Source organism: Amblyraja radiata, chromosome 23, assembly GCF_010909765.2.
Source record: "Amblyraja radiata isolate CabotCenter1 chromosome 23, sAmbRad1.1.pri, whole genome shotgun sequence".
Lineage (NCBI taxonomy): Eukaryota > Metazoa > Chordata > Chondrichthyes > Rajiformes > Rajidae > Amblyraja > Amblyraja radiata.
In genome coordinates, this window is record NC_045978.1 from 6,526,932 (window position 1) to 6,542,308 (window position 15,377).

General features: G+C 45.9%; 1 protein-coding gene across 1 annotated transcript in view; it reads right to left on the reverse strand.

Moving 5' to 3' along the window:
- Nucleotides 1-1,064: 1,064 nt before the first annotated feature.
- LOC116986187 (sodium-dependent lysophosphatidylcholine symporter 1-like) overlaps nt 1,065-15,377 on the reverse strand; it is a 37,312-nt gene continuing 22,999 nt past the window's right edge. The window contains exons 7-15 of the mRNA XM_033041463.1: nt 14,522-14,612; nt 12,402-12,523; nt 10,276-10,359; nt 9,503-9,586; nt 8,321-8,433; nt 6,555-6,698; nt 4,918-5,088; nt 4,831-4,836; nt 1,065-3,762 (exon numbers count right to left, since the gene is read on the reverse strand). Coding sequence (XP_032897354.1) covers nt 3,723-3,762; nt 4,831-4,836; nt 4,918-5,088; nt 6,555-6,698; nt 8,321-8,433; nt 9,503-9,586; nt 10,276-10,359; nt 12,402-12,523; nt 14,522-14,612 — 855 coding nt within the window. The 3' untranslated portion in view covers nt 1,065-3,722. The remainder of the gene's footprint in view (nt 3,763-4,830; nt 4,837-4,917; nt 5,089-6,554; nt 6,699-8,320; nt 8,434-9,502; nt 9,587-10,275; nt 10,360-12,401; nt 12,524-14,521; nt 14,613-15,377) is intronic.

Here is a 15,377-nt window from a genome sequence, read left to right on the forward strand (position 1 = left end):
AGCGTGGTCCAAGCTGGGGGAAAGGCCCTGAAATCAATGCTAATGCTCATCGTAGTCTCGGTTTAACATAGAGCATTTGAATGAGATACAAGGAACTGCAGATGCTGGTTTACAAATAAAAGACACAAAGTGCTGGAGTAACTCAGTGGGTCAGGCAGCATCTCTGGAGAACATGGATTTGTGATGTTTCTGGCCGGGGCATTTACCCCACCCAAAATGTTCCCGATGTTGGGGGAGTCCAGAACCAGGGGCCACGGTTTAAGAATAAGGGGTAAGCCATTTAGAATGGAGGTGAGGAAACACTTTTTCCACACAGAGAGTTGTGAGTCTGTGGAATTCTTTGCCTCAGAGGGCGGTTCCCTGGATACTTTCAAGAGAGAGCTAGATAGGGCTCTTAAAAATAGTGGAGTCAGGGGATGTGGGGAGAAGGCAGGAACGGGGTACTGATTGGGGATGATCAGCCATGATCACATTGAATGGCTCGAAGGACCGAATGGCCTACTCCTGCACCTATTGTCTAAAATGTCACCTATCCACGTTCTCGAAAGATGCTGCCTGACCTGCTGAGTTACTCCAGCACTTAGTCTTTATTTTTTGCTTTTTGAATATTTGAATGTGGAGTATTTGTTTAGTTTAGAGATACAGCGTGGGAACAGGCCCTTCTGCCCACCAAGTCCTCATTGACCAGCGATCCCCGCACACTAACACTACCCTACACACTAGACACAATTTACAAATTTACCGACTCCAATTAGCCTACAAACCTGTATGTCTTTGGAGCATGGGAGGAAACCACAGCTCCTGGAGGAAACCCACGCGGGTCACGGGGAGAAGACACAAACTCAATAGAGACAGCACCCGTAGCCAGAATCAAACTCGGGTCTCTGCCGCTGTAAAGCAGCAACTCTACCGCTGCGCCACCGTGCCACAGGCCTGTTTCCGCACTGTACCTATAAACTAAATGGAGTATTTGTGTAGATTACAATTACTGTATAAACCCACTGAGGCTGCTTTACCCGATGCCTGTCTAGATTCCTATTAACAAAGTGCAGTATAATCAGAAGTTAACTTAATGTTATAAATTTAATATATAATTCTGTGCACAACAATAATTAAATTTACATCATGTAACAAAGGAAAACAAAAGATATAAACACCCGACAGATTTTAAGTGACAGAACAAAGTTTTCAGAAGCATTTACAATTAATTCTCGTTACTTCCAAAGGATATTCAGCGTAAACATAAACTGTGGAGATAAAATGCAAGTCCTGGCCCACTGTGGTCCTAAACTGGGATGTTTCATGCTTAGAGCAAAGATACCTTGCTGCTAATGAGTTTTTAAAGGGCCTACATGGGCTATCCTTCCTCTCAACCATCCAGTGTTGACACTGCTTATTGGGAATGGCTACTAACGGGTGTCAGGGGTTATGGGGAGAAGGTAGGAGAATGGGGCTAGGAGGGAGATAGATCAGCCATGATTGAATGGCAGAATGGACCCAATGGGCCAAATGGCCTAATTCTGCTCCTATCACTCATGGCCCTTATTGACCACTTTCCTGCACAAAGTCACAATGTTTTTTCACACATCATTGAGGTTTTATTTTCCACAAGTTTCTTCACAGAGATTTCAAATGTTTCCTTATCAGATTCGCCGGCCACTGCACAGACAGACAGAAAAGTGCTGGAGAAACTCAATGGGTCAGGCAGCGTCTGTGGAAGGAATGAACAGGCGACGTTTTGGGTCGGGATATTTCCAGTCTGCAAAAGGGTCGCGACCTTCAAAATGTCTGTCCATCCCCTCCATAGATGCTGACTGACCCACGGAGTGTTTTCAAACACCAAGTGCAAGATTATGTATTGAAGTCTATCATAGATTGGCATCCATCCATGGTTCTGGTGTTGGACTTGTGCAGCTCCCTTTCAACTTACAACACAAATTAACATTGTTTACACCTGATAATCAGTTATAAAATGAATGAAACTTTAGGAGAAATATTGAAAGATGCCCTAATTTGTGCACTGGCCCAGAATACAATTTATTTTGTCTTTTAAAATTAATAAAAGATCTTGGCCGTAAGAGGTTATATTTAGCTTCCTGTCCACAAAGCTAATAGTAGCATGAAGTACATCAGTGCTCTGTGAAGAAGTTCAATAAAACAGAATATTCTCAGAATCACCCATCCATTACACAATGAAACACAAACAGTGTGGCTCATCCTTCAAATCACGAGCTTGACTCAAATTTCACTGCACCTTAATTGGTACATGTGACAATAAACTGTCCTTGACTCAATTTCAGAAAATGCTAAACACATTGTAACAAGACCAAAATATAAATAAAAAGTTTAATCATCATCTAATTCTTCATTTTTCCTATTAATCATCCTTCCTTTCCCTATTACTCATTGCTTTTTTTAGAAAAATAGAACTTTTACACTCGTGCACATTCAAAAGTTTATGGAAATGCGTTTACGGGCTATTTCTCAGGTAATTATGCAAAAAAACACTTATTCCCCCCCGAGAGAGTTATTCACTTAAAAAGTGAATAACTGTTGGCTTCCAAAGTACCAGGTGATAGATCAGTGCAGAAACCAGAGCAAAAAGGGTATTTCAGATCCCTTCCCCTTCGTTTCAGCCATTGCTCTCCCCACCCACCCCCCGACCCCCCTCACCCAAATAGTATTAAAGAGATGGCTGAGCAACGTTTGGGCCAGCATTTGTTTCATTAAATGCTTTTGATATATTTGTATTCATGTTAGCTGCAATATTATAATACATTATTTTCCTACATTTACATGAGTGGAGAAATTCACACGTAATGATGAATATCTCTCTTTACTGTGGATTTATAAAGCACAATTCAGTTATAATTAGATCTTTTCTCTTGATTTCTCCTGTGGTTCAATTCATTTATTGCACGCACACATCTGTTTAACTGAGGTTGTATATTTAAATTCTGCTTTTCTAAATGAGAAATAAAAATATCAGCAGCATTTAATGGCAGTACATTTTCTACTGTCTCCCTTATCAATAGCTCCCAGACGTAGCACATGGAAGGCAAAAAGTGTCAGAGGCTTGAGAGATGACCTTGGCTCCCACATCTCCATTCAAAGTGCGGTGGATACGGTGAACTGCATATGCTGGAATCTTGAGCAAACACAAATTGTCGGAGGGACTCGGGTGGGTCAGGCAGCATCTCTGGAGGGAATGGACAGACGTTTCAGGTCGAGACACTTCAAGTCTGAAGAAGAGTCCTTCTGTCTGCCTATTCCCTCCACAGACGCAGACCTGACCTGGCCTGCTGAGTTCCTGCAGCACTTTGTGCTCTGCTTGCAGAACGAGGAATTGTTATTAAACTTTTCCTGCAAGCCAAGACTGAGTTAGCGCATGGTTTGACATATACTAGAAAAACAGGTTTTATTTAAAAAAAAAAAAAAAAATTTAAAACAAAAACAAATGTTCTTTATTTTGGTGTCATGTTGTTTTGGCCATGGTGGGTGACGAGGTAAGGCTTGGTTAGTTCAGGTCTGCTTCGGTCTCCATGTCTCTCTGTGGCAGCTCGGTGACGAGTCTGGTTTGATTCTTTACGGGAGGAACGGCTCTTTGATGACCACTTGTCCTCACATCTGTATTACAAGAATTCGGCATCTCAATCTTCAACCTGAAGCCAGAATCCACACGAGTCACAGATCTTACAAAGGATTTGGTGCATTTTTTGGTTTCAAAGTGTGTTCTCTTCGAGTTCCACTTCCCAGCTTGTTCTGTCAAAGAAAGGCATTGTTGATGAAAGGGTGACGTGATGAGCAACTGTACACACAATCGAGGACAGCGACACAAAGCTTCTCTCTCTCTCTGATCTATTCAGTTCCTTCAGCTTCCTTTGTTAGATGGTCATCATCGGTACTGCCATCTTTATAACACAACACAATTGCTTACAACAAGTGCTATGGCCCAAGAACTGTCTTAGTAAAATATGGTGTTGTAATCATTAGTGATCAGAGCAGAATTAGGCCATTCGGCCCATCAAGTCTACTCCGCCATTCAATCATGGCTGATCTATCTCTCCCTCCTAACCCCCATTCTCCTGCCTTCTCCTCATAAACCCTGACACCCATACTAATCAAAATGTAACAGCTATTCAATATTTTAAAGTTAATTCCCTCACTTCATTGGGACAGTTTATTACAAAATCAAAATTGTTGTGCAATAACAGAAGGGATGATTAATTTAATGGTTTGGTATAAAATGTAAACATTCTCCCTAGTGTGTGTAGGATAGTGTTAATGGGCGGGTAATCGTTGGTCGGTGTGGACTTGGTGGGCCGAAGGGCCTGTTTCCGTGCTGTATCTCTAAACTAAAACTAAGCTAAATCAACTCTGACCAGCGATCCCCGCACACTAACACTTTTACTAAAGCCAATTAACCTGCAAACCTGTACGTCTTTGGAGTGTGGGAGGAAACCGGAGCACCCGGAGAAAACCCACGCAGGTCACGGGGAGAACGTACAAATTCAGTGCAGATAGCACCGGTGGTCAGGATCGAACCCGGGGCTCTGGCGCTGTGAGGCAGCAACTCTACCGCTGCACCAGAGTGTGGCCCTGCCTTTGGGACATGTGGGAAACCTATGCGGACACAGGGAGAACGTGCAAACTCCACCTAGCCAGCAGCCAAGGTCAGTATCGAACTCAGATCCCCAGAGCCGTGAGGCAGCAACTCTACCGCTGCGCAACCGTGCCGCCCCGAATACGTATCCGCCTGTTCTTCCCTCTGTCCTTATGAAGCTGCTGCTAAGGGCACCGTGCCCAGGAAGCCATCAAACCACTGTGCACAGAACTCTCGCCAACTTCACTTGGCCAATCTTCCGTCTCTACCAAAAACCCAAGCTAAACAAAGAGATTAATAGCCCACACGCTTACACTTCAAGCTCCATCTTTAATTCTCTTCTCCGCTTCTCGTCTATCGGATAAAAATAAAATATCGCCAATCCGATCAGCACCATCATTATTGGGACGGGTGCCACCAACACCTTCAGAGTCGTCGCCACGGCTGGGATTTGTTCGCAGGTTCCCGGTCTGTAACCTGAAAAGCTGAACAGACACACAGATGACGGAACCCCCTGTGAACTCTGGGGTGGTTGGCAACATGGCAACTCATGAAATGCTTCTCAATGCACTAAGGGTTGAACGATGAAGCACGTTGTACATCCCACCATGGTACGATCCGGTGGCCATCCAGCTATGACCACCTGAAGCACTCGTGTCCCACCACATATGCCTCATAATGAAGCAGCATTCACCTCCTCACTCGCGGTAACAAAAAATAATTTGACCGAGACGTTTGCAGTTCTGGTCGCCCCATTACAGGGTGGATGTGGGGGCTGCAGAAGAGGTTTTACCAGAATGCTGGATTAAAACTGGATTAGACGGCATTAGCTAAACTCCCACCGTTCACATCCTTGTATCCCCATCGTCCCCAGCCAACAATGGACCATGATGGACTCCACCCTCCCCGAGATCATCTGTTGCTGACCCTGTGTTGTTCTGGCCTTTTCTCTCGCCTTCGCCTCCACCCCCCCCCCCACCCCCGAACCAACCCTCCCCACCTCTATCTTTCAGTCTGAAGAAGGGTTCCAACCCAAAACATCACCTATTCCTGGTTGGTGCAGACTTGTTGGGCCGAACGGCCTGCTTCCACTTTATGTCGCTAAACTAAAACTAAACTTGGCCTCACGTCGAGCATGGACATCATGGGCCGAACTCAGTCTGAAGAAGGGTCCCGGCTCAAAACATCTCCTATCCATGTTCTCCAAAGGAGCTGCCTGACCTGCTGAGTTACTCCAGCACTTTGTGTGGCCTCTTGTGAAAACCAGCATCCTTGTTTCTCCACTTTAACAGAGCATACTGTATTGCTAAAGGTATAGATGTATTGTAAGCATGAGGTACATAACTTAAATCAAGTATCTCCGCCCGAGAAATGTGAAATCTAAAATCGGTTATGTAACTAAAACAGTAACACAAAAAAGCAATTGGATGGTTGGAGAGAACAAAAGGGTTCAGAGAAGATTCACGAGGATGTTGCCAGGACTAGAAGGTGTGAGCTATAGGGAGAGGTTGAGTAGGCTGGGTCTCTATTGCTTGGAGTGCAGGAGGATGAGGGGTGATCTTATAGTGGTGTATAAAATAATGAGAGGAATAGATCGAGTAGATGCACAGAATCTCGTGCCCAGAGTAGGGGAATTGAGGAGCAGAGGACATAGGTTCAAGGTGAAGGGGTAAAGATTTAATAGGAATCTTGAGGGGTAACTTTTTCACACATAGGGTGGTGGGTGTATGGAACAAGCTGCCAGAGGAGGTAGTTGAGGCTGGGACTATCCCAACGTTTAAGAAAGACTTAGACAGGTACATGCATAGGACAGGTTTGGAGGGATGTGGACCAAACGCAGGCAGGTGGGACTAGTGTAGCTGGGACATGTTGGCCGGTGTGGGCAAGTTGGGCCCGCTTCCACAATGTATCACTCTATGACTCTATATAAAAACATAAATTGGAAACATACTGCAAACACAAGGTTGAAAAGCCCAGGGAGGCTCCAGCAGCGAATTTAGTGAAGAATACATAGAAGGAGTAGAACAAGGGCTCCAGGTCTAAGCAGCGAGGATTCTTTGCTCGAAAATCATCCACAACATCTGGAAGCATTGACCTGGAAATAAAACTCAGAACAATCAGGCGGGTTGGCGGACAAATCAAACGGAGAAAACCACAATAAAATTAACGCTTAGCTCTGAGTTGCAAAACAAGATTGGGGATTGTAATATACCAATTGAAAAAATGACACCAATGGATATTTTTAAAGCAGAGATAGATAGATTCGTGATTAGTACGGGTGCCAGGAGTTATGGGGAGAAAGCAGGAAAATGGGGTTAGGAGGAAGAGATAGATCAGCCATGACTGAATGGCGGAGTGGACTTGATGGGCTGAAAGGCCTAATTCTGCTCCTATCACTTAAGAATTTATGAAATTAATACAACTGCAATTAGATACTCATCGGAGTACTTACAGCTCAGAAACAGGCCATTCGTCCCTTCTTGCCCATGCCAACCAGGTTGGTACATTAGACTAGTCCCATTTTGACTGTGTTTGGCCCTCAGCTCCCCAAAACCTACCATATATCTGTCCAAATGTTTTAAAAGACAGCAAAGAAAGCTCGTTCGTAAACCACACTTCCCTCTGCAAAGAGCGAGACTGTGCAGCGGGTAGAACTGCTACCTCACAGCGCCAGAGACCAGGGTTCGATCCTGACCTCGGGTGCTGTCCGTGTGGAATTTGCCCGTTCTCCCTGTGCCCATGTGGGTTTCCTCCGGGTGCTTCAGTTTCCTCCCACATCTCAAAGATGGCGGGTTTAGAGATTGATTGACCCCTATAAAATGGGCCCTGGAGTGTGGGATGAGAAAGCGGGATAACATAGAACTAGTGTGAACGGGTGGTCGATGGTCGGCGTGGACACGATGGGCCGAAGGACCTATGCCCATTCTGCATGATCTGTAAACCTGGTTAAAATGCAGTCGAGATTTTTCAGTCGAGATTTTTGGACTCCATCTTTAATTATTATTTTGGTTTGGTTTTTTTTATACCCCTGTTCATCTGAAGCAACTATGTTAAATGAAAGCTGATTATTGCCATTTAATCAAAAAAAAATGGTTGAAAAAAGTTGGGGCGTACAGTTGTAAGATGTAGAATAAGGCATTTAGTCTATCATCTTGGAGGGGCTGTAACCTGGGGCTGGCAAAAAGAGTACAAAATAGTGACGTCTTGAAGGAAAGATACTAGACTATGGATAGGCTTGCTCAATTATGGAAATTCGATATCCAGCATTTCATTTTTATTTTAACCTAGTTGAGTGTGGTTTTAGTTTGGAGATACAAAGCGGAAACAGGCCTGTCGTCCCACTGAGTCCGCGCCGACCAGCGATCTCCGCACACTATCACTACCCTACACACACTAGGGGACAAGTCCCAATTATTACCGAGCCAACTAGCCTATAAAATCTGTACGTCTTTGGAGTGTGGGAGGAAACCGGGGATCCCGGGGAAAACCCACCAGGGTCACGGGGAGAACGTGCTAACTCCGTGCAGACAGCACCCCCTGGTCAGGATCGAACACAGGGACACTGGCGCTGAGAGACAGCAACTCCACCGCCACGCCACCCGCCTTTCACAATTCAATAAGCAAATGTTTATCTCTCTCTCTCTCTCACTGTCAAGAGAATCTTTGGACCAAAGGTTCTATCTGGAGCGTGACGTCACAGTGACTGGACAGACTTACCATGGCAACAGGAAGGCAACGGCAAGGCTGGCCCCAGTAGCGATGGCCATGATGATAATCACTGGCAGGTTACCGTTCACCGTGACTATGGTGATCAATGGAGGGATGTACCACTGAGAGGAAGAAAGAAAGACAGGAGAAAAGATATCCGTCAGTGTCCAAAGTCCTACCTTCGAGTGGTGAGAACACTAATTTCCCTTTAGTGAATTAAATGCAACTAAACAATTATTGATCAGTATACCATGCTAACAGAAGATCGAACAGGTTAGAGGCATAGTCGTACAGCGTGGAAACAGACCCTTCGGCCCACAGTCTACTATACTATATATATTATTTTTATGTGGAAAGAAAGCACAGTTCAAATATATGTGCAAGAAGCCAGTGTGGAAACAGGCCCTCCGGCCCAACTTGCCCACTAACATGCCACGTCTACACTAGCCCCACCTGCCTGCGTTTGGTCCATATCCCTCTAAACCTGTCCTAATGTTTCTTAAACATTGCAATAGTACCTGCCCTATCTACTACCTCCTCTGGCAGCTCGTTCCATCCACCAACCAGCCTTTGTGCAAAAAAAAAGTTACTCCTATTAAATCTCCCCCTCCCCCTCACAAGCAAACTTATGTGAGTATTTTGGTAGAGGTGCTTCCTCACAACGCCAGACACCCCGGGTTCGATTATGCATTGCCTGTTTGACCTCGATTCTCCACCCCATATCCTCCATTTCAGAAAAAAGATGAGGAGGAAATTCTGTAGCCAGAAGGTGGTGAATCTGCGGAATTCATTGCTACAGATGCAGTGGAGGCCAAGACGAGGGGTCATTTTTAACGCAGACATTGATAGTTTCTTGATTAGTAAGACTGTAAAATGGTCACGGGAAAAAAAGCTGGAGAATGGGGTTGAGAAGGAAAAATAGATTGGCCATGAATCAATGGCGGAGCAGACTCGATGGGCCAAATGGCCTAATTCTGCTCCAATGTCTTGTGGTCTTACAATGGAATATATTCAGCAGCAAGAAAGACCATCTGACACCATCCTACACCTCCTCAACAGCTAACAAGCACCTGCTCGATCTAAAACATAATGGTCGCACTCGTCGGGGAGAACAGGACAAAGATCACACCATGGCAATGAGACGGCAGAAAGAGAAAGATTTCAGCTTTGTTGCAGGACATGTCAACTCACGATCAGTCCCACAAACAGAGCTAATTTCTTTCCAAACTTCACCAGGACCCACTGCCAGAACGGAACCATGAGTGTTGCAGAGATCTGGAGAGGGAGAGAGAGAAAGAAATTTAATCATCTAATTGCTTTCTACTAGAAATAAAGCAGAGATCTAGGTATATGATGAGATTAGTATGGAGGGACTATTTGATAGTCAGCATGCATTTAGTGGGCTGAATGGCCTGTTTCTGTTTTTGGTGCTATTGAGGGTTGACTCCATTGACGGTTATTCGAGGGTCAGCATGGGAGCGGTGGGCTGAAGGGCCTGTTTCTGTGCTCCATAACTCTACGACCCTCAACAGCAACATCAGGTTAAAGGGCGCCAAAATAATTTTGCCCAATATTTAATTTGTGCGTGCCTTGTATAAGTCACGTCAATCATTAATGGGACAAGGAGGAGGTAACAATATAAATTGTCCAGCTATTAATGGGGCAGAATTTATAAAATGTAGGCACCATAAATCTTCAAATTGACTGAAATGCATGCAATCAAAAGATCCAAGTGCAAACAAATAAATGACCTAGAATGCAAGAAAATAAAGTTACAATTGTACATAAAATTGTCCTATTGCAATGTTTAAGAGGCAATTGGACAGGACAGGCTTAGAGGGGTATGGGCTAAACTAGTGTAGATGGGACATGTTGGCCGGTGTGGGCAGTTTAAATAGACATATTATTCACACAAAAGATTTCCTTGAGAAATTACATTTGCGTCTGTGAACATCGATACATACCAAGATGACAAAGATGATGTGCTGGAAGTGATTGCCCAGCCCAGCAGCATGCGTGCAAAACAGGGCAAAATTATTCTGGACGAGCTGCGGACATGGGAAAGCAATAGGAAGAAGTGTTAAGCTTATTACATTTTAGACAATAGACAATAGGTGCAGGAGTAGGCCAATCAGCCCTTCGAGCCAGCACCGCCATTTAATGTGATCATGGCTGATCATCCACAATCAGTACCCCGTTCCTGCCTTCTCCCCATATCCCCTGACTCCGGCATATCTTTAAGAGCCCTATCCAGCTCTCTTGAAAGTATCCAGAGAACTGGCCTCCACCGCCCTCTGAGGCAGAGAATACCACAGACTCACAACTCTCTGTGTGAAAAAGTGTTTCCTCATCTCCGTTCTAAATGTTTAACCCCTTATTCTTAAACTTGACATGGACATGGCCATTTGCAATGAAGCGTAATCTTAGCAAACACAAATTTCAACAGCAAATCTCAGCGGTGAAAGCAAATCCTGAACACACGCTGTGGCTGCAGGTACAAATGTTTGATTTTTCTGCTTGTGGTTTTCGTGTTCGAGGTTGCTGCCCTCCAGGTCCCGACAGAAATAGTTGGCCTGCATGTGTGTGCCAAGGGAGAGTGTCCAAAGAACACGGGTTCATTGGGCTCAGGAGTAGGTGGGGATACTGGACAAAGGTCATGGGACACATGCCCCAAAGTTCATGGGGTTCAGAGAAGGGGGGGGGGGGACACACCTGATAAAGAGGCAACGCTCAAAGCTGCTTTATTGTCGAACGTACAAAGTGCCAACGCACAGTGAAATTAATTTCTTCCAGTCCCGTAGAGTATTGCCGTATCATCCCCGATTAGCAGTTGTACAGCAACAGTCTACTGAGCCCGCGTGCAAGAGGCGGCATGTTTTGGAGCCATTTTCCAAGTCCAGCCCACGCTCCAGTGGCTATGAGTGGTGCCCGACCCAGGCGAGCCCCAGGCTGCTGCGGGGCCTCCAGCCATCGCCTTCCGTGGTCGACCAACGACTTGGCGGCTGAATTCCATTGTTTTCTCACGCAATTGGTGAATGCACTTAAGACTTTTGAGTCCAAAGAAGGGACCCGAGCCGAAACGTTCTCCAGAGATCACCCGTACACTAGATCTACGTAGAGGCGCCAGGGAAAATTAACGTTTAAACTTGTACGTCTTTGCAATGTGGGAGGAAACCGGAGCACCCGGAGAAAACCCACGCGGTCACAGAGAGAACGTAACAAACTCTGCACAGACAGCACCTCTAGTCAGGATCGAACCTGGGTCTCTGGTGCCCGCCTCTATCTGTCCAATATTCCAGCATTCCAGCATCTGCATTCTCGTATCTCTACTGTGTCTTTCATTCACTCGCACTACTGTTGATTATCAGCTTCAGATTATGTTTCGTCCAGTCTTATGTGGACATAGGTTTAAGGTGAGAGGAGGGGGGGGGGGTTGATTTTTATAGGGATCTGTGGGGTAACCTTTTCACAGAAAGGGTGGTGGGTTTTTAGTTTAGTTTCGAGGTACAGCGCTGAAACAGGCCCTTTGGCCCACCGAGTCCGCGCCGTCCAGTGATCACCGCACATTGACACTATCCCACAATTTTACATTTACACCCAAGCCAATTAACCTACAAACTTGTGTGTCTTCGGAGTGTGGGAGGAAACCGAAGATCTCGGAGAAACCACACGCAGGTCACGGGGAGAACGTACAAACCCTGTACAGACAGCACCCGTAGTCGGGATCGAACCCCGGGTCTCTGGCGCTGTAAGGCAGCAACTCTACCGCTGCGCCACCGTGCTGTATGGAATGAGCTGCCGGAGGAGGTAGTTGAGGTAGGGACTATTGAAATGTTTAAGAAGCAATTAGACAGGTACAATGGATAAGACCCATCTTGAGGGATGTGGGCCAAACGGGGACAGGTGGGACTAGTACAGATGGGATACTTTGGTCGGTGTGGGCAAGTTGGGCTGAAGGGCCTGTTTCCATGCTGTACGCCACTACGACTCTAATACTGAACAACATGACTTCTGGGTTCTTTAGTTTACCAATGATGCTAAAGCCTAACGGCAACAGATAAATACAGTGCAACATAGTCACTTGAGTTACCTGAAAAGCCAAGGAGATGAATAGAAAGCCAAAGGTTAGACTCAGGTATGGTTTGTGACTCATCACCAGCTTCAGGCCCGTCAGGTACGACACATGGAAATGGTCTTTGGGAGTAAAGCAACCTGCAATAACCAAAATAAAAGTACCAATTAATCTACAAGTAATGTCTTCCAAATACACGTAGACACAAATAACTGCAGATGCTGGTCTATAAAAAAAAAAAGACACAAGGTGCTGGAGTAACTCAAGGGGGCCAGGCAGCGTCCCTGGAGGACAAGGATAGACGACATTGTGCCGTCCAAAAAAAAGGGTTCCAGGATGTTGCCCGACCCGCTGAGTTACTCCAGCAATTGGTGTCCTTGTAGCCCTGTCCCACGGTACGAGTTCATTCCAAGAGCTCTCACGAGTTTGCCCTGATTCGAACTCGGAGATTTACGGTAATGACCGCTTGTCGGTACTCGGGGCCCTCGTGGACATTTTTCAACGTGTTGAAAAATCTTCACGAGTCTTCCCGTGCTTTCCTGCCGTTAGCGAGTCTTCCCGAGTACCAGCCGTTAGCGTTACGAGCCGCTAAGAGACGTCCCCGAGCTCCGACGTACCCGCTGGGTACGTCGGAGCTCGGGGACGTCTCTCAGCGGCTCGTAACGCTCATTCTCCGTGCTTACCACGAGTTTGATTTTTTTTAAACTCGGGAGAGCTCTTGGAATGAACTCGTACAGTAGGACCGGGCTCTTACTACACTCAAATACACATAACTGGTTCACTGAGCATCTGAGGGTATCGGAATCAGAAATTATGTAAAGCTTAAACTTGTCCAATCTGTTTGCTGCCTTAAACAAACTATGTCGTAAATTTCAGTGGCTGGGGTCAGGTATAAAAAGTAGCTGTTCTGGTGAAGCAATAGACTCTTGTTTAATTGTCTATGTACTGACAACTAAAGTTCGGATAGCAGGCCTGTAAACGCGATAAACACAGATAAATATTGCAATCAAAAATTCAATAAATTAATAACCATAACACTGGTGCACAAACAAGAGGTGTTTAGTGCAGTCAAAGACAGTGCACAGAAGTCCATTGTTCACAGTTGCTGAGGTTAGTGTTGTGTAGCGTTCAAGAGCCTGATAATTGCTGGGAAGAAGCTTTTCCTAAGCCTGGTGGTCACAGTTTTCAGGCTCTTGTACCTTCTTAGAGAGTCATAGAGTCTTAGTGTTGAAACAGGCCCTTCAGCCCAACCTGCCCATACCGGCCAACATGCCCCATCTACATTAGTCGCACCTGCCTGCGTTTGGCCCATATCCCTCGAAACCTGTCCTATCCATGTACCTGTCTAAATGTTTCTTTAACGTTGCAATATATTTAGACAGGTTTCTTCCTGCTGTCAGGAGTGAAATGGGTGCGTGGCCAGGGTAGTGCGGGTACTTGTTGATGCTGGTTGCCTCTTTGGGCCAGTGCCTCCTATAGTTGCCTTCGATGGAGGAATGATTAATGCAAAAAGAGAGAGAAAAAATAGCAGAGGCAAAAAATGCACAGTGGCGCTGTGGTAGGGCTACTGCCTTACAGCGCCAGAGACCCGGGTTCGATCCTGACTTCGGGTGCTGTCTGTACGGAGTTTGTACGTTCTCCCCGTGACCTTTCTCCGAGATCTTCGGTTTCCTCCCACACATCCAAAGATATACAGGTTTGTAGGTTAACTAGCTTGGTATAAAATTGTAAATTGTCCACAGTGTGTGTAGGATGGTGTTGGTGTGCGGAGATCGCTGGTCGGTGCGGACTCGTTGGGGTGAAGGAGCCAGTTTCCGTGCTGTATCTCTAAACGAAAGACAAGTTCATACACCAGTATCCGGGCAGCAATTGAACATTTTAGTTTGCGAATAAATTTTGTTTATCAGCCTCATGGGCCTGTCCCACTTAGGCGATTTTTCAGCAGACTGCCGGCAACTGTCAGGGTGGAACACACAAACACACAGCTTCCTTCACCAGCCCATGTGAATTTTTTAGACAGTGCTCCCCCCCCCCCCGCTTGCCCTGTCTAAAAAATTCACACAGTGCAAAGCCAAAGTGACACAGACACACACCGCGATGAACAGGAAGGTTGGCGCTGTAATATACAAGCAACATACCTGCGCGTTCCTTAACTCCAATTAATAGAATCAATGCACAGAGGAAGTATAGGCTACTAATCACCATTGCTGCCAGCATGTAGGCCCATTTCTGCGGAAATAGAAAAATACATGTTCCTTGTATTAATATCCCAAGCCCACGGCTCGGGAAAGTCCCTTTACATCATTGCAACTAAACCGAAAGATCCTAGCTGTTGTCGGCTTGAAACAAAATTCAATCTACTCAAAGGTTTTACTGTCGAGAGTGGCACAGGGTAGACCCTGGTTCGATCCTGACCTCCGGGTGCTGTCTGTGTGGAGTTTGCACGTTCTCCCTGTGACCTCGTGGGTTTCCACCGGGTGCCCCGGTTTCCTCCCACGTCCCAAAGACGTGTGGGTTTGTTGGTGAATTGTAAATTGCCCCGGGTGTGCAGGGAGTGGATGAGAATGTGTGGGCAACATAGCAGTAGTCTGGACCGGTGATCGATGGTCGGTGTCAACTCGGTGACCCACGGGCCTGTTTCCAAATTGTGTCTTTCAATCAGAAAAACTCCAAAGATTTTATTCTTCACCATCTCAATCAAGAGCCCATTCCACTCATTGGTGCCTCTTTATCTGATGCTGACAATAGACAATAGACACAGGAGTAGGCCATTCGGCCCTTCGAGTTAGCACCGCCATTCAAGGTCATCATGGCTGATCATCCCCAATCAGTACCCCCGTTCCTGCCTCCTCCCCATATCCCCTGACTCCGCTATTTTTAAGAGCCCTATCTAGCTCTCTCTTGAAAGCATCCAGAGAACCTGCCTCCACCGTCCTCTGAGGCAGAGAATTCCACAGACTCACCACTCTCTGTGAGAAAAAGTGTTTCCTCGTC